The sequence below is a fragment of the Heterocephalus glaber genome, unplaced genomic scaffold (assembly GCF_053883595.1).
Source record: "Heterocephalus glaber isolate CG9 unplaced genomic scaffold, H.glaber_assembly_v1.0 deba00001481, whole genome shotgun sequence".
In the NCBI taxonomy this organism is placed as follows: Eukaryota; Metazoa; Chordata; class Mammalia; order Rodentia; family Bathyergidae; genus Heterocephalus; species Heterocephalus glaber.
The window spans coordinates 49,119,069-49,137,971 of NW_028258317.1; the positions used below are offsets into that span (position 1 = coordinate 49,119,069).

At 39.8% G+C, this 18,903-nt stretch overlaps 1 protein-coding gene across 15 annotated transcripts in view; it reads right to left on the reverse strand.

Annotated features, from left to right (window-relative positions):
* Smarca2 (SWI/SNF related BAF chromatin remodeling complex subunit ATPase 2) overlaps positions 1-18,903 on the reverse strand; it is a 226,474-nt gene that overhangs the window by 105,312 nt on the left and 102,259 nt on the right. For all 15 annotated transcript variants that reach the window (XM_087184038.1, XM_087184033.1, XM_087184034.1 and 12 more), the window contains exons 25-27: positions 17,197-17,424; positions 13,591-13,668; positions 8,911-9,129 (exon numbers count right to left, since the gene is read on the reverse strand). In XM_087184038.1, coding sequence (XP_087040164.1) covers positions 8,911-9,129; positions 13,591-13,668; positions 17,197-17,424 — 525 coding nt within the window. The remainder of the gene's footprint in view (positions 1-8,910; positions 9,130-13,590; positions 13,669-17,196; positions 17,425-18,903) is intronic.

Genomic DNA, 18,903 nt, shown 5'->3' on the forward strand with positions numbered 1-18,903 from the left:
AAATAAAAACTGTAGAAAGTTATTATAATCATTTTACAACTGTCAAATATTCCCCAAAACAGTATACAATTCTTAACTATAATTAATTCTTTCAACACTTCCATTCTGAAGTATTGAATAACCTGGAATTTGGTAAAACCCAAATCTATTTTCTAGAGCCTTAGCTCTCCCTTGTGTATAAAAATGGAAATGCAGCTTACTAGAAAATTTTGCCCCAGTAAATCTGATGACCTAATTTTTAAAAACTAAAATGCCATTTGATTTTAAAAGAAAGACCAATTCTTAGAAGTTTTATATCTTGTAATGCAAGGCAAGGAATAATCAAAGTGACAAAATAAAAGCAAGAAAATATTAAAAGTGTTCCATATGTTGTGCTTTAGATACAAGATCCAAGACATTTTATTAATATAAAAACAAAGCGTTTTTGGAGAAAGGTACATTTCCCTTCACTAATTCTCTCAGCTGAGAGATGCCAGTTCATTTATGCTTTCAGGCTGGGTCATAATTCATCTTGCCCAAATAGGGGAGACCCTGTCTTCTCTCAAAGATTTCCAGAGAAACAAAAATCCACAGCCTTCCCATTCGTATATGTGTGGAAATATTTTACTTCTCGTGGTGTATTTCAGTTGAACTTCAAATATTTCAAAGCCCAATTTCTTTAACCTTTCCTCATTCTTTCTCCAATTCTTTGTGACTTAAGTCTCCAGGGATTTGTCTGCCTTTTCCTGTGTAGCATTTAGCAATTTGGCTACCTGTCATCGGAAGGCAACTAAAGGAACTAATCCTTTATGTGCATCCTGAACACTCTGCAGCTTTTTAAGACACCAAAATAAATTCCACTGGGCAGTGCCACACTTTATGTCACTGATTACTCCCTACTGCTGCTATGGGTTTCAAGAAATTCATTCTTTTCTCCACTTCAAGCTTTGGGAAGAGAAAACTCCCAACATTTCTTTCAGTGGGCAGCAGATACAGTGATCATGGAGGCCCCATTCAGGAACATCAATCATGAGAAACTAAATCTCTAATCGGATAGCTGACTGAACAAGGAAAAAGGAAGTATTGTCCTTCCTCAAGGTTCCTCTCGGAACCCTAGGGCCTCTAAAACTAGCTGTGTAGGTCTCAAGATATACAGATCTGAGGAAGTGGCCCTCATCAATAATATTTACAAAGTATTCATTGAGGCCAAACAGCACAGGGTGTTACAAAACAGAAGACCATCTTTCTTCAACACTGGGAGCCTATTCAGTGTACTAGAAGAAGCGTCCACACACTCATACATAAAGGCCCCACCGAAGACAAATTAGGCCCTAAGAAAGGTAACAGGAAACACCTGCAAATGAGAGAGACTTTTAAAAATTAGTTTCAAGACATCAGATCTACTGTGAGACAAAAGAATACTGTCCAAAATTCATTCTCCCATCTGGCTGGCAATTACATATTATACAGAGCACATAATCTAGATTGCATTCCAATTATCTTAAAGTGCTATGGGGCAAAAATCACTCACTCAGCAATTAAATAAGTTCAGGGTTATCACTAAGTGTTTTAAGGAAAGGAACGATTCTGAAATTGGCAGAAGAACCAAAGGAATGGGAAGAAGAGTAAGAATGGCATTCCAGAAATCATCTTCCAGACCACTTTTTAGCTCTGCAGTCACCCCGATTTCACAGAGCCCCTGCTTCAAAATGATGGCTGCAGCATTATGATGCTAGAAAGGTCATGGCCAGTGCACACATGGCTGAGGTTAAATCAAAAAACTCGGCCCAGCAGGTTCGTCTGAAGTCTCTCCCAACTCGGCAGATGAAATGCCTGTTATCACACTTAAAGACACTGATATTTTCCCAAGATATTATCAAGACAAGCCAATCACTGTGTGTGTGTGTGCATGTTGTGAAACTGCACACATACAAATGGAATAAGTAACACAGCATTTTCTATTGCCTTTGGTACATCATGAACATGCTATCAAGCAGTAATATACAGAATATTTTTACACCACATTAACATTCTCTTTCACATTTTCCAGCTGGGCCATTCCCTGTTCAGGAGCAAGACCCATTGTCTGGAGAAAGATTATGATAAAGTAGATGTGCAAAGACAAATAATACCTTTGATTTCCAAAATAGGATCGTGAACCTGCCATGAAATAATGATCTTCACCAGGTTTCACTGATAAAGAGAAGATGATGACAGCTGCCAGGTTAGGCAGGCAGTTTTAGGGGCAGGGTCCTATACTTAGATGAGAAAAGCTGCTACTCCTTAAAAGTGTGGTAATGCTCCCTCAAAGTTGTTTTTCCTTTTATTTCAGCTAAGATTCTTCAGAGAAACTTAAAAGGAATCAGTCAAAACCACCAAGTCACTCTGGGTCATTCTTTTTAGGTGACTTGAAGAAAACTTTGTTCATGAAAATGTTAAAATTCTCTGCCCTGAAACTTTTGTACCTATTATTTTTCCTTTTGAACTTGTGATTATAAACCCCAACTAAGCATGCTTACGAATGTACCTTCCATCTTTTTTTTAAAAAAACATACAGTTATGACTTCAACCTAGTGTGCTCATGGATGTGTCCATCTCTACATGTGATGATGAATCTTCCCCACATGAACATGTAAAGGCCACCCTCCCAAGCCCCCATTTTCTTAGTTGGAGGAGAAAACTGCTTTGCAAATTAACTCCAGTGCTCTCCTTTCTGGCTCCAAGTAACAAACCAGTCTCCATTCCTTTTTCTCCTGGCTGTGCTTATCAGATTTTCATTCACCAGGAGGCCACAAAGAGGGTTCCAAAGGTCCTCCCCAGTTAAAAGCCAAGCCTGGTGGAGTGAGATCATCAGAATGGCACCAGAAGCCACAGTGTGGAGCACTCTTTTTGGGATACACAGGGAACAAGAAGTTGCTATCTGACAGGAAGGCAAGACAGAGAACATTCTTCCATGGAGGGAAAAGGAGCAAGAGGAAGACAAGAATGAGGTCAGGCCTGAAGATACTGCTACCCATTGCATAAGAAAGAATGTGGGCTTTTCCTGGGTTCCTGGCATAGTGTTTCTATACCCTTGGCATTTCCTGATGATAGGAATATCTTTGTTATGTTAATGAGGTGACTCCTGGTGGACCCCTGAATTGTATCAGATGGGGGGTGGTCACTATAAAGACCAAACATCGGCATCAGGAGGTTTGGACTTTGTACCAGCCTGATCTCCAGGGAGGTCAGAGAGCCTGGAGATTGAGTGCAGTCACATGGACAATAGTTTAACCCATCACAGTTATGTAATAAAGCCCCAGTGAGAACTATGGAACTAAAGCTCAGTGACATCCTAGTTGGGAAACACACTGATGATATTCTGGGCCTTTGTATCCTGGTTCCATGGAGCGAGGTCAGGGGACCTTGGCTTCCCTTCTAGACCTCACCTTCTGCCTCTCTTGGCTGGTCCACTTGAATTGTATACTTCTTAATGAACCTGTAGGTGCTAAAGGCACTTTTCTAAATTCCATGAATCATTCTAACAAATTATGGAGGCCAAAGGGTTTATGGGAACTTCTGCATTTCTAGACAACCAGAAGTGTAAAAAGAAGTGTAAAAAGCCTAGGGAGCCCAAAGTGTGGCCAGGCCCTGAAGTGAGGGCAGTTTTGTTAGGAATTATGCCCACTAACTCATGGGATTCGTACTTACTGCCAGCACTGTTTTATAGTTTAGGTTGAAATAGAATAGTTTTGGTCCCTTTAGAGGCCAAACTTGAGTGATGGGGAGGGTGGAGTGAGAAGCATGAGAACGAGGTACTAAAAATACTCAAAGGTGAGTTTATTGTGAAGTTCATATAGCTTGAGCTTCAGGGCTCTAATAAACTCTATCTGAAGCCCTAGGACAGTCCCTTACCTTGTGTTCATATGGTCATAAACTTTTACAAAATTTGTAAACATACGACATTCGGATTGCTTGCAATGAAATGTTCCTGAATCTACCCAATCATTAGATTTTAGGAACTTCGGCCTTGATAAACTCTTGGGGGTGACTTAGCTGCTATTGTGGAAGGGGCCAATGTCACTGCATCCCAAGTGTTCTAGTAACAGTGTGGAGGAAGCAACCCAGAGTTTATAGATTCCCAAACAGGTCACAAAAGGCCTGAGAGCTGAGACCAAAGAAACCAGGAGTCCCAATGACATGCCAGAATGACTGATAGCTTCTGGCTAGAGATGGTGACCGGGAACCCAAGCCTTCAAGAGCACATATCATCAAAGTCTCCAAGAACATGAGACGAAAACAGCTTGTCATGTCCTCCTGGGACAGGAGCGGACCAGCAGAGCTGCACTGAGGTCCACAGAGAGCCAGAGGGTAGGAGGAGAACGAGGGCATCTGCTGCCAAGGTCATGCTGAAACACCAGCTTCCTCCTATATCCAGACCACTTTGGGAAAGAAGATGGGATGAGGGTCCCATTTACGTTTCAGTGGTAACAAGGATTTCAAAGCAACATAAAATATTTCCTTTTAAAAAACTGAGCTGTGTTTGAAATTGTGATCCAGCTTAATGAATACAAAAAAAAATTTTTTTTAACAATCCTCCATCCAAACAGATTCTCTCAAGGACACTGTGGGAATTTCTTTTTAGCATAGTATGATTGCAGAATAAAACTCGTTTGTGATGAAACTGTAACATATTTTTTTTTTTGGTACTGGGGATCAAACTTGGGTCCTTGCGCTTGTCCAGCAGGCAGCTAAACTACTGAGCTAAATCCCCAGCCCATGTAATATATTTTTAAAGTAAAGCAGCAATATCACTTAAACTTAACCTAAATGTGCTGAGGCAGAGATTGCTAGCTATTGTCTAAAATATGGCTTTCCTGGGTTCACAACCAGACCACACTTCCCAGCCTCCTTGGTGGCTGGAGAAGCCACATGACCAGGTTCTAGCCAATGGAATGTGAGTGGAAGTGATGTATGAACATCCAGGCACAGCCAGTTGGAACTCTACATCCTCCTCACCCATGTGCTTTCCCTACTTCCAGCTCATGAGAATGGAGATGACCAAGCTACAGAGGCTGGATTCCTGAATCACCCCCTGGAGAACAAACATCCTCACCAGTGGGGAAGACATCTGGACTTTTGTGAGAGTGAGAAATACATTTTTGTTTTTTAATTTTAAAAATGTACATGTTTATGTGCATGAGGTGTAGCTGGGAACATTATCCCCTTGTCTGTACTCTCACACATCAACCTAGTAGAACAATGTGGCAATCAGAGTACGCTTGTTATTTTCCCAGGGAAGTCCTCAATTGTATCAAGATAAAGATACAGCATACGAGCTATTCAAGAAATCAGACAGGTTGGAAATGACCCAGAATATTAGGAAACTGGAAATGAGTTGTGATGGAAGGACCAGCAAAGAAACGTGACAACACAGTGGAAAGGGCAATTCCTATTTATCTGAGTAGGCCCCATGGATGGAGGGAGCAAATGAACAGGGCCTTGAAGGATGAGGAATGTTCATAAAGAGGAGGGTAGGGAAGTTCGCCCCCCACTGTGACGAGTCCTCAAACATTTTAACCAAGGGGCTGTGATGTTAACTGAAGACAGGGGGCACATTATTCTATTCATCCCAGGGAATAGAAATGAGGCCAGTGAGGAAGAGCTATTGGGAAAGAAAATTCAGTCCAAAGGGAAAAAGAACTAACAATCCAGGCTGACCATGAACCAGAGGGGCTATGCAGACGAAAACATAGTATGCTTCCTCGGAAGGACAGCCAGCTTGTTGGTATGGGGACTGCAAAAGAGCGTGATGTAAGCACGGATGGTAGCTGCTCCATTCAGCTGCCTTCTAATTCTGGGATTCCGTGTCTTCAAAGCTTCATTCTAGCAGGCTTTGAAGAACATTGCCAGGAAAAAGAAGAATTATTTTAGCCCCATTCCAGCACTTTTTACAGAACCGTCCCTGTCTACCCTCCTTTCGAGGCTGGCATGTTGACTGGGTTCACTCAATATGTTCAATCACCAGCCAGGAGAGAAAAATCTCAGCATCCAGCCTATGAGAACCCTTGAATTCCACAGTTACTTCAGCGAAAACTTAACAGGCTGATATTAAACGGGATTTCTGCTGGTGAACAAGACCACAGAGGACAGGAAGCATCTATCCTGAGTGGTTAGGCCAATGCGCATCTGTATTAATCACATGTCCTGGTTAACAGCCAATTGCCCGCTCTCACGAAATATGGGCATACAGTTTTCAGGAGATTCAATTAGAAAGACACAATACAGAAACAGTAAAGCTGTGCGGAGAACAGTTTTGGCTTTTTGGATGACTTGGTATGCTGCAAGACATGTTAGGGTTAAATTTATAAACATCAATTTCACAGCACAGTTTTATAACAAACTAGTTCTCCATTTTTAGATGTGCCTGCTGTGTATAAAAAGTCTACTAGATACACCAGGGAGAGAAATGCCATGCGAATATTACTGGTAAATTAACTTTCTACTTTCCAAATTATACTTTCATTTTCACAAGCATTCACTGAAGCACTGTGCTAGTCATCAGCAGTATAAGCTGAATAAAAAAGAAGAAAAGAAATAAAGTATCTCAAAATATGAAAACTTCTTAAGATTCATGTTCTTTTTCTGAAGAGCAATTCTCAACAATTACTAAGAAAAAAAAAGGTCAGCGCATTCTCGCCTAGTGGTGAGGGTTGTTTTGCTTGTAATGTCCACAGATTATTCATATAAAAAAAAAAACTGATTTTAAAACTTTGGTCTAGTCCAGCATTGGTGCCACAATGGGTTGTTTGTTATCACTGAAAGCGCTGAAAGGTTTGCCATCACTGACCTAAATTATGGTTGTTTCATCCCTTGTAATAACATTCCAGGTACTCAATTTATTGCTTCAGTGAAACAGAAACAGAATAGAACTTTTTTGAGGTCAGAAATGAATATTAAACTGACAAAAAAAACCTCTCCTCACATTACAGAACAGACTTTAATTATACAAGCACTATATAACCTCAATAGTGAAAAAAGAAAAATCCATAGAACCCTATGAGGTGTGATAAAAAATTTCAGCGAATGTTTAAATATTTTTATACAATTATTACAGTAAAAGGAACATTGCCATTAATCCCCCTGAAAATACTCCCCTTCACTTTAAACACATTTGTCCCATCATTCTTGCTACTTTCTCAAGTAGTTCTGAAATTCCTCTTTTGTGAGTGTCTTTAGTTGCATTCTCATGGCTGCCTCGATATCCTGAATCAATTTAAAACATTTATCTTTCACGGTCATTTTGAGATTTGGGAAGAACCAGAAGTTGAATGGTGCCAGATTCAGTGAATAAGGTGGATAAGGGCACCGTAATGTTTTTATATGCCTCCCTTTTCACTGGATGTATTTACCATATATTTATACCTCATACAGGCTCAAAGGAGGACTTCCAAAACTCTTTCAGAAAATGGCAAGAAAGGTGGGATAAGTGTGTTTGAAGTGAGGGAGAATACATGAGGGGGATTAATGGTAATGTGTCTTTTACTGTAATAAATTTTTAAAAATTTAAATGTTCCCCTTATATTTTGATTATTCCTTGTATTCTGAGGCCACTAGAATACATGACTGGCTATGACAGGGACACCATCACACAAATATTACATTTTATATGCAACTGTTCAACCCTAAATATGAACAATGCTTTGCTAGTCTCTCTTTTCAGAATCCCACAGAATTCAATCCTTCCATAATTCAAGTCACATCCCTCTCATCATATAACATCCTGAGTAAATCACATCTCAAGTGGTACCAAGCCCCATCTGCCTTTGATATCCAATCTCAAAATCCTTTTCATTGGCTTTCCATGCACCTACCTAGTTATGCCCTGGGTCCTAAACCCTCATCTTACAAAGCTTGGGAATTATATTCCCTTTGGAGAAAATGAACAACTGCCAACAATTTCTTCTATTTTGTTTGGTTTTTACCCAACCATACTTGCTATTTTCAGCATGCATTAACTGGTCCTGTCTGGAATGCGTGTCCCAGGTTGCTCTGCCTGTCAAAGTATTAAGTCTGCTCCCAATAAAAGAAGCAGAGCTAAACCTTCAAAAGGAAGAATCACATGCCCTTGATATCCATACTCATGGTTGCCATGAACACTTGGTATCTGTATGTTTTACAAGGAACACTGTGAAATTTCACTGTGGTCAAGGTGAGAAATCATCATTTTTTGGAAGGAAAAAACACAAACAAACAAACAAACTAGAAAAATATTTCCAGCCACCAGTGATTCAAGTCCCAGGCTCCATACCACGTGTTTGTGATAGGCAGGTCAGATGAAGCCAAAACTGACTTTGCAAATGCACTGGTGATTCTGTTAATTCTGCCCAACTCTGTCCTGACTACTCACATAACCTCTCTGAGCTTCATTTTTTTCACTAAACCAAGACAGTACAAAGGCATTTTCCATATCTAAATGTGTTATAGGTCTATGAAATAACTCAATTAGAAAGCAGTGCTGTCCCTGAACTGTCTCTTCAGGCCTTGTAGAAATAAAACTTCAATTAAAGACCATGTAATAAGGGGGAACAATTAAAAAGATCTCTAAGGTCCCCTTGCACATTGCAATTCTCAGTTTGACAGAGTGAGGCATGACCAGGCAATAAAATATTAGTGGCAGTCACAGCTCTAATAATCCTGTGCTTCCACGGCTTATTCTGCTCTAGAAAAAAAAAAAGACTTCGATATATTTTTGTTCCAAGCACTGCCTTGAAACATAGCATGAGTCCTCTACACCAGCAGAATGACTTTATCTTCTATCCTCAAGAATCCATTGCCATTTGATTGACAACTCGAAGCTCTCACAAGACTCCAGTTTTAAGCTCTTGATTTCTCCAAGCCACCAAAAACATTCCAACCACCAATGGACGGTCCAAAAAAAGCCACACCTACCCTGAGCCACTGCTTCTCCGTGAGGGCATCGCTGTAGTCCACATCGCGGCGCTGACGAGACCCCCTACCAAAGATTTTCTCTTCCTCCTCCTCACACGTGAGCCTTTCCACTTCAGCATCATCCTTAATAATCCAGGAGGGCAGCTCATCTTCCTCCATTAAGCGAGGCTTGCGCTTGGGATTCCGGGCATCTTCTCTCCGCCGGTCCATGTCCATTCGCTAGAGAATGCACACAAGTATCACCGAAGAGAAATGAACGGGGTTCAGAACTTACAGTACCTACAACTTTCACAAGCCCTCCTAGATGGCTGCAGGGTCCCCTTTGGTCTCTTATTCTGGTTCTAGCAGGGTCTAAAGAAAGATTCCTCAAAGAAAAACCCCTTCCTTTCCTCTGTACCAATCTTTTAAATTTATTTATGCATTTAAAAGTACCCTTCAAGAATTCCTTATGTTTGTGCAAAGTATCCCCTTAGGTGTTAGTGAGAAAATTCAAGGTGGGGATGCATTTTAAAATTTATGATTTGTTGATTTCCTGGAAGAAATGAGTTGACCACATAAAAGAGAAAATTTATTAAGAATATATTTCCTTTTGTTCAAGAGGGTTCATGCTTCTAATTTTTTTTTTTTTTTTGGTACTAGGGATCGAACTCGGGTCCTTGTGCTTGCACGGCAGGTGGCAAAACCACTAAGCTAAATCCCTGGCCCATCATTCTTGTAATTAAGCAGTAAAGTGGGAAAAAGTGAGCCAAGGTATCACCACAAAACAGCCACTCCCAGCTGGGTGGGTGGAGGGACACAAAGGGTTTGCTTAGTCAGTTGCTGTGAATGGACTGAATTTTCAACACAACATGGACATTGTGAGAACACGCCTCAGTTCTTTCCTTTTCACAAGGTTAGCTCTTATGAAAATATTACAACACAGAGAAACAGATCTCAGAGGTAATCTTAACTGACCAAGTTATATGCGAAATGGCTTTCTTTGAGCCTTCACAATGTCCACATTCCCACTCTGCTCTCCTTTGAAAAATCCAGTTCATTTTTAAATAAACTGAGTTAAATATACTTGGCTTTAAACTATAACTAAATAATCTGAGAAATAAAAAAGAACAAAACCACCACTGAAATTCTAAATACATGACATATATCACTAGCTAGAGATATAATTTCCACAACCAAAGAGACCATTAATCATTAAATTATTTACCTTTTCCCTCTTCTTCGGTTCTACCGTACTGAAACAGGGATTTGATATTTTTTGTTTTTAAAAAGCTACAACTAAAGCTAAAAATGAAATATCTGCTACTCGAACCCAAATATGACCTCTAGGATCTATGTAAAAATTAAAGGTCAAAGCTCCTTAAAGTATACTTCAACATTTTTGACAATCAAACTTCCAGGATGGGGTAGGCACGGGCAGTGAAGTCCCATTGGCAGATAAATGTGGCCATTCTGCTCTGTCATGGGTTATACTTAGCTCGAAATGCTCTGCTTAATCCTGCCTTCTAATGCTTCAGTATCAGAAATGGGATCAACCAAACCCTCAGAATGAGCACGTGAAAGATAGTTCATTTGTAGCAGGATCTAAAGAGGGGCTACTTAAAGCAACTTCCTAACCCTTATTAGATAATAATAAAAATGTTTTGTTAAGGCCCTACACTCACATGACAAAATATTTCCACTCGTTTTTAAAAATATTGCTACAGTGCCATTATCTATACCAAACCCTGTAAAACTACTTAAGTTAAATAAAAATTGAGAGAATAAATATTTCTGATACAAAGAGGAAATTAAACATTTGTGTGTGGGGTTTTTTTTCCTTTTGGAAAGGTAGATGCAATTATATAAGTTTAAAGTCCTAATAAAGTACCTCTCCCCAGAGATTCTACTTGCACCAAACTGGTACAAATCTTAATACTGGAAGAAAAGGATAACTTCTTAGTTATTACGTAAATATATTTATCTTGAGACCTAATTATAAACCTTGTATTTACAAGTATAATAATTTTAAAAATTATTTCTTGCTTTTGTAAAGAACACAGTATCTAAAAGCCTAATGTTTGTATGTTAGCAAAATGTTTCAGATATGTATCTTGGGCTGTCAACATTTTTAGGTAAAACTCACAAGTAACCAATAGATAAAGTAACTTTCTGAAATCATATTTTTAGACGGAAAAGGCAATACAAAAGCTTAAAAGGAAGGTTTTATTTTCAAGCAATTTTCTACTTATCTTGTTTATAGTGTCTATGATTATATTAATTTTATAGAGAATGAATTCTTTTCTAATAATTGATAAAGAGTTTAAGTATTTGAAACCCACAGACTTATTCTAGCTCACATTCCATTCTTGTTTCTCAGTAAACTTTTTAATGAGTAGCTGGCAAGAATTCAAAATTTATTTCTTGCCCTCTGGTGGAGGTGCTAATGAACGGTGAATTGGCCAAAGGCAGCCAGTAGATTAGAGGGTATTGCAAAACTAAACCAAACAAAAATCTGCATAATCCCCAAAACAGAAGCCAGCTTTTAAGAAACAGGCATGAAGATTCACAAAATCAAAATACCTATAGAAATGTGTTCCCTAACCATTCTCACCTGTTCTTCCCATGGTAATATATTGCCAAGTTAAAAGAAGACTCTGCCTTGGGCGGCATTCATATTTTTTTCTGAGGTTTTTCAATTTCTACAAATACCCAGCCCAAAAGTAAGGAAGGAGAAACATTCTTTTTTCCCTTATTTTAGGGCTGCCAATGGAACTCTGCAACTCTGGACCTGGTCTAATTTGCATAATGACAGGCAGCTTATCTTCTCCTGCATCCTGAAAATATCTGAGGCCATAGTAGTGCTGAGTTACTGCCAATCAGTGATCAGTCAGGGAAGCTGAGGGCCTCTGGCCTACATGCCACCTACATGTGAATGAGTTCCTCAAGGAGGAGGATGTCTATTTCCAACATGTGTCCCCAACCTCCCTAAATAGAGAGTAATCTATAAAGATGGTGACTGACAGTAGGAGCTAAGAAATTTGGGTTGTATGCAGACCCTGTGTTGGCTAGGTCTTCTTTTCGCCCTTTCTCCAAAACGACTTGGCCCTGGTGAGGTGGCTGTTGTGGGGAGGGTGGGAGAGCACAGGGGAACTACATGCCCCACGTTAGGAGTCTAAGAGTCACTGCTATGGCTATCTCAGTTTTCCTGAAAAAGAGTTAAAGGTCTTTTTACCATGAATCATTATGCGTGGACACAATCAGTGTTCCCCAGACAAAAATCCATAAGCATCCACACAGCTATAGCTCCATACTCAGATGGTCCAGGCTAAAAACGTAGAAATTGCAAACCCTCTGGGTCATGTTTGGGCTACAGTTGTGTTTTGCTTGGCCCACAGTGTTACAATAATTTTTAAAGCCCTGAATGTAGTTGCAAATATTCTGAAATCCTGAGATTGCATGTAAAAGAAGATTTCCAACTTCTCTTGCAAAGTTATAATTTCTGGCTACATGGTTCTCACACTTCTACCTTGTAGCTCTGTCCTCAGACACAGCATCTCCAAGCCACTTACCCTCTCTGCTTGCTTTGTTTGTACAGACTGCTTATCTGGGATTGAAGGGCGTTCTAATTCAGGACTTTTGATTTTAGGGTTCTGTAGCATTCCATGGCTAAAGCTATGGTTTGCATTTATTCAGTCCCTCCACAATCAAGCTAAATGTCTCTGACAAAGATCAAAATGACTGAAAGCTCTGGAGGGAACCTCTTAACTTTACATATCCAAATCCATCCTGACATCCTCACAAAAGTCTGAAATTTTGCCAGTATCACCATTCATTTAGTAGATATCTATTAAGTGACAGCTACATGCATAGGACTGTTCTGGTCAGTGAAGATACAGAGTAAACAGAAGAGCAAGAAGGTAGTAAATGCCACTCTGTGGGCTGCTGCACAGCCTTCCCTGCCAACAAGCTTGCTCCCCTCGAACCCTGGTTTGTAGCAGGCCATACGTATAAATAAAATTTAGGTTTCAGTAAAATTATAGGTGCTATGTATTATGGAACTTCAAGGCTGAAAGTGGGTATTAACTTCTTAAATGCCAAAGTTCTTTTACACCTACTTTGTGCCAGTAAAATCCAGGTACTTTTGCTCTTTAAATGATGGCTACACCTTTCTTGATAGGCACCTTGAAGCTCCTATTTGCTCAAGCTGGCATTCAGCAACAAATGGAGTGTATTTGCTTTCATCAAGGAAGGAGGCAGCTAGACCAATTGTGTGTTCAAATGCCTACATGAGTTGGACAGGTTTCCTGCATGACACTGGGCTGGGATTAGACAGTCTAGGTGTGGGGGCTATAGGACCACGTGGCCTGTCCCAAGGGTACAGCTGCTGCTCAGCTCTGGCCAACTGTTTCCATACAGAGTGTTGCAACTGATACTGCCCAATCTCATTTTTTAAAAAGAAGCCAGAATTCAAGATTCTTTTCATGTTGGCAACAAATGCAAAATTTTAACAAATGCTGTGTGGGCCAAACAAAATATGTCTGCAGGCTAAATCCAGCCAGTTTGCAGAGCCTGAACCAAAGGAAGGCACAGGCTTCACAACTGAAGTTCTGCCAGGGCACACAGGCTCCAAGCATCTTGGTTAACAGATAAAAGGAGCCGAGGAGGGAGGCGTTAGGTTGTCATGATTTTCTGCAACATTACCATAAAAAGGTCAAACTCCTCTTCTCGCCGCGCAATCATTTGGTTCAGAGTCTCATCATCTGGTACTTCATCTTCTTCCTGGGGTTAAAGACAGAATGATTGAACAGGCATTAGGAGAGGGGCTGGGCAGCTGAGGGGTGGCACAAATGCAGAAGGGGAATCTGTCTTGCACACCAGAAGGGTCCTATTTCTCAATCCAAAAAGTAAAGAGAAGGGTTCCTGAATTTATTACTTGTCATTCATATTTTGCAAGCTTTTCACATCATCTTCACAGAGCCAAATCTATAAAGGGAGGAAATGAAGTGTACTCTAAGAAATACTGGTTCTCCTGGGTGTGTATCTGTATCCTGTTACTTTTATAACAAGTTACTCAATATCTCCCGGCCTCAATGACCTCATATGTGAAGTGGGTGTGACATCCACTTCACGGGGGGATGTAAGACTTAAATAAAGAAATCCACAGGAAAAAGTACTTAATGATAATTCTTTTAATGCCACTGACCTTATCCCAAATATTAATGCTTCTTTTCAAAGCCTTACAAAGAATATGAACATATGGAACTCTGTGACTGAGCCCAGTGGAAGACCAGAAAATCATATATATGTGTTAAACATGTAACCTTTAGGATATGTTTAATCAATTTCAGTAGGTACTACTATTGCTAAGGGTTAAGGCTGTAGTTAAGACAATTCAAAAGCTATCAAATACAAAAATCCCTCAAAACTATACTAAATTAAAATAATTTGAATGATGTAGAGGAAGCAATTACATAAGGGCTAAAATTTTCACTTTATATTATGTCAAACTAAAGCACATTATTTCTCTGCTAATTCCTCAGAAACCAACAGCTCTAAGTTTCTCAGAAATGATATGCTATGACTTACACACTTACAAAAAATGATTCTAACAGTTGGGCATATAGTATAGGACTTATTTTCCACAAGTATTTTTATCATATGCTGAGTGGGCTTGTTAAAAATCAAATTGGGGAACATCAGTGTATCAGCAGAGGGGAGAAAGAGGAAAACATAGAACTTCAAACATCCAATTACACAAATCAAATGTTCAAAACAAGGCAAGTGTTTACAAAAAGAATATAAGTGAACTAGCAGCCTAAATGAGATGACGATGTCAGTTCCCAAGATAACATCTGAATGCACTATAGGGACTTAATAAGTGTTAGAAGTGAATGCAATTCAATAAAGCAAAAAGCCTATGATTCAAGATAATAATTACGGCTGAAAAACTTTCTATTTTACTTTACCTCTAGATCGATTCGAGTCAATTTGTCTAAATATTACATTTCAGATGAAGAGTGGGGTCAAACCTGACAGTACCAAGCATCTGGTTAGTGCATGTTCAGGTAAACAGGTGTCCTCTTTTGCCTTCTCTCTTCCTAGAACTATGCTACTCTTTCATCCCCAGCACGATGAGTCCTTAGGTGACCCCATGTCCAAGAGGAAAAGATTCTCTTTGTAAGCTGATAGGAAACCTACCCACCGTGACCTGAGCTCCTGGAGAACCAAACACCTGGGCAGTTTGCAATAAAATCTTCCTGGATTTTCTGTGCCCTGGTACTTTATGGGGTGCCAATTGTGGTGCCAGAAGACTTTGCTGCCTGGGAGAGTCAGGACCAGAGCTCTGACTGCAGCCTATCAGTGTCGCCGGTTGGTTTCACATCGGGGCACAGGCCACCCAGAATGTGCTAACATGTCTGACACACTGGTGCCCTGGAAGGAACATGGAACCCCAGCAGGGCTGCTCACAGCTAGAAGCAGCTGGCATGAGATTCCACAGCAGGCCCCACCTGGTGGTCCCCAGGCCTGGGACAGATCAGCATCTTCTTGTGGCTTAGGAAGGCTAGAAAACCCCAGCTTCCTTGCATACCGCAATCTAAGCCAGGCCCGGCAGTATTTTCACAAGGCCTGCAAAAATCAAATGAGCAAAAACGCAGTGGGAACTCCTGGCAGCTCTGTTCACATCTGCTTTGTGACAGGATGGGCGCTCATCACAGTGCCTCATGGAAAAATCGTGTAAAGGACAACCAAAACCACCTGACAACCTGCTGCTAAGTCTGGAGCAAAGATTTAACTTCAAGACTCTAAATGGTGAATTATTTGACACAAAAATCTTTAAATGTGCGTTTATGTGTGAGTACATGTATGTATGTATTTTTCATCATTTTCATGAAACTCAATAGATAACTAATGAAACACACACAGCTGACAAATTAGGACCCATCATATCAAAGTACTCTTCGATTTGCAAAAGGATTCATTTTAGGATTCCCTAAAATATCAAGCTTTATTTCATATTTAGATTCTTTTCAAAAATGGAAACTATGTAAGATTTTTTAGAAAGAATTCAGTTCTTTTATTTATTTATTTTTTTGGTACTAGGGATCAAACTCGGGTCCTTATGCTTGTGAGGCAGGTGCCGGAACCACTGAGCTAAATCCCCGGCCCTAGAATTCAGTTCTTAATTTACAGAAGACTTCAAAAGCACATATCCTACTTAAAGACAAAAAATCAAATTGTCTCTAATATATGCAATGAAAATAGTATTCCATGTAAATATTTAATGTAAATTATGCTTCAATTTATAAACATGAGCATACAAAACCAAATTTGTTCATCTATCGAGTTTTGGTGCTGGTATTTTATACAGTTTTGCAGGCCCTATAAATATGTTTTAAAACCTATTTCATATCAATTTTTAGGTTTTTGTTTTGTTTTGTTTTGTTTTTTTGGTGTAGAACCTAGGGCCACTGGCATACTAGGCACGTACTCTATCCCTGAGTTACATCCCTAGACCTAAAATTAATATTTAGTGTAAAGTCAGTAAAGTTGGTAATTTAAAAATATAAATGACAAATCTAAAGATTCCCTAAAAAGAAATATAGTCAATATACTCTTCACACCATGTTGGCAAATAGAGACTTTTAAACCTGAAGTTTTTGCAACTTTAGGCCAGATTTTTTTTTTCAGTGTTGAAGATGGAACCTAGGGTCTCAAGCTTGAAAGGCAAAATGCTCTATCTTTGAGATATATCTATAGCCCTTTGGTCAGCTCTTAAAGAAAAATTTTAAAAGGAGATAAAGGTCAGGCTTTCCAAGTGCAAGTATGGCTAAGTGAGCTAAAGAGAGCTGTGAAAGCTTATCCTACAGACGTGCTGAAGTGCTGTCAACTCTGAGCAAAGGCAGCAGAGACAGAGGCCTCTGGAGGATGGAAGAAAGAGAAAGTGAGGTGGGACATTTCCAGGTTTGTCTGGTCTCCTCTGGCTGATTTTGTCTGCCAAGTATCCTCCCTGCAGTTCCACAGCAATCCTACAGGAGGCAGCGTTTACAATACAATGTGCATGTTGGCAGTATCTCCCTGGAAGCATCCATAGGACAAGTCTGGAGGGCCCTCTGGCATTAGCTTTTAAGACATTCATTTGGATAACTTTCAGTGGCTTTCTGTGCTTGGGAAATAAGATAGCAGCTAATTTATTCATTTTAATTAACACCAGCCCAGGAAATTCTTTAAAGAACAAAGAGTTTATTCTTAATCCTAAAGAGACAACAGGTCATTGTTCGATTTCATAAACTCAACTTCCTCTAATACCTCATTTTCCTCTTCGTGCTCCAGTATGGCCTGCAGAAATGCTCTCCGCTCATGGCTTGAAGACTTCTGATCGAACATGCCAGCCTGGATAACTTTCTGATCCACATTCAGCTTGTATTTTGCAGCTGCGAGAATCTTTTCCTCCACACTGTTCACGGTGCAGAGTCTCAGCACCCGGACCTCGTTCTGTTGACCAATGCGATGAGCCCGGTCTTGTGCTTGCAGATCCTATTTGCAAAAGCAATACACTGTGAGGTCTGCGGTGCCTGGATTGGCCTGGCAAACAAGCCCCTCCCCAAGAGGGAAATGTGGGAAGCCCATCTAATCTACCTTACCAAGGTAAATCTTGCTTACATTTTAAAAAAGACTACACAAGTTACTTTCTTTGGAAAAAATTCAAGGTCATTCCTAGCTGAGGAAGCTTGGTTTAAATTAACCAAGCCAACTGAAATAACAGCTCTGGTTTTGACACCGTCTCAAAATATTTTTATTTGCCCTTAGGTTTACCATTGAATTTGGTCCCTACGTACAGCAAAAGTCAATACTTCTGATGTCAGAAGTATGGTTTAGATGTTACCTACAACTACTTCTAAGTTGCAAGAAGTACTTTCTCTTTCATGTTTTGTTAGGGTGATTTTTTTTTTTTTTCCAGTCCTGGGGATTGAACTCAGGACCTTGCACTTGCGAGACAGGCACACCACCATTGAGCTAAATCCCCGGTCCAAGGGTGATTTTTAAAACATCATCAGTTGTACATACACGCATTATACATACAGGCACATAAGCATAATATATATGACAGACAGAGAGAGATTGCTCAGCTAGCCAAATTTCTGGGATCTAACTATCAAATACTCAATCTTTAATTTCGGAAATGAAAAGGACTGCTAAAGGGATACTAAACTGGTAAACTTTTGGGGATAGAAATTTGGCATAATGTACCAAAATGTTGAAAACTTGGGTATGGCTTTGACTCAGAAATTACACCTCTAAAAATCTACCCTAAAGAAACAACCAAGGACGCACAAAGATTTCTTGGCATAACTGACCGTGTGTGTGTGTGTGTGTGTGTGTGTGTGTGTGTGTGTGTTTGCAGTATAGTACCAGTGATTGTGTGTGTGTGTGTGTGTGTGTGTATGTTTGCAGTATAGTACCAGTGATTGGACCCAGGGCTGTTGCAATAAGTTACAGCCCAGTTCTTTTTATTTTACTTTATTGTAATTTTGAGACAGGGTCTTGCCAAGCTAGCCACGTGCCCTGGGCTGGGCTTGAACTTGCAATGCTTCAGCCTCACCCTCCCAGAATGCTGGGATTAGAGGTGTATACAACCATGGCTAGCTGGATGTATAACTTTTATAAAATGTAGAAGTAGGGCTGGGGACTTAGCTCAGTGGCACCACACCTGCCTTGCAAGTGCAAGGTCCTAAGCTTGATCCTCAGTACCAAAAACAAAAGTAGAAGTAAACATTCAACAATTGACAGATTGGTTAATTAAATCATAGTATTCTATTTACACACATACCAACATAGTAGCCTAAAAATTATATTGTAGAAATCTAATGACACAAAGCTTTAAGTGAAAACTATGTCACATAAATGAGTTCATAGATTTATCTTACACTTGGATATTTATTTACACCATGAAAAAGGTGGGAAGGACAGACACCAATGTACCAACAATGTTTACATCTCCAGTGATAAAATTAT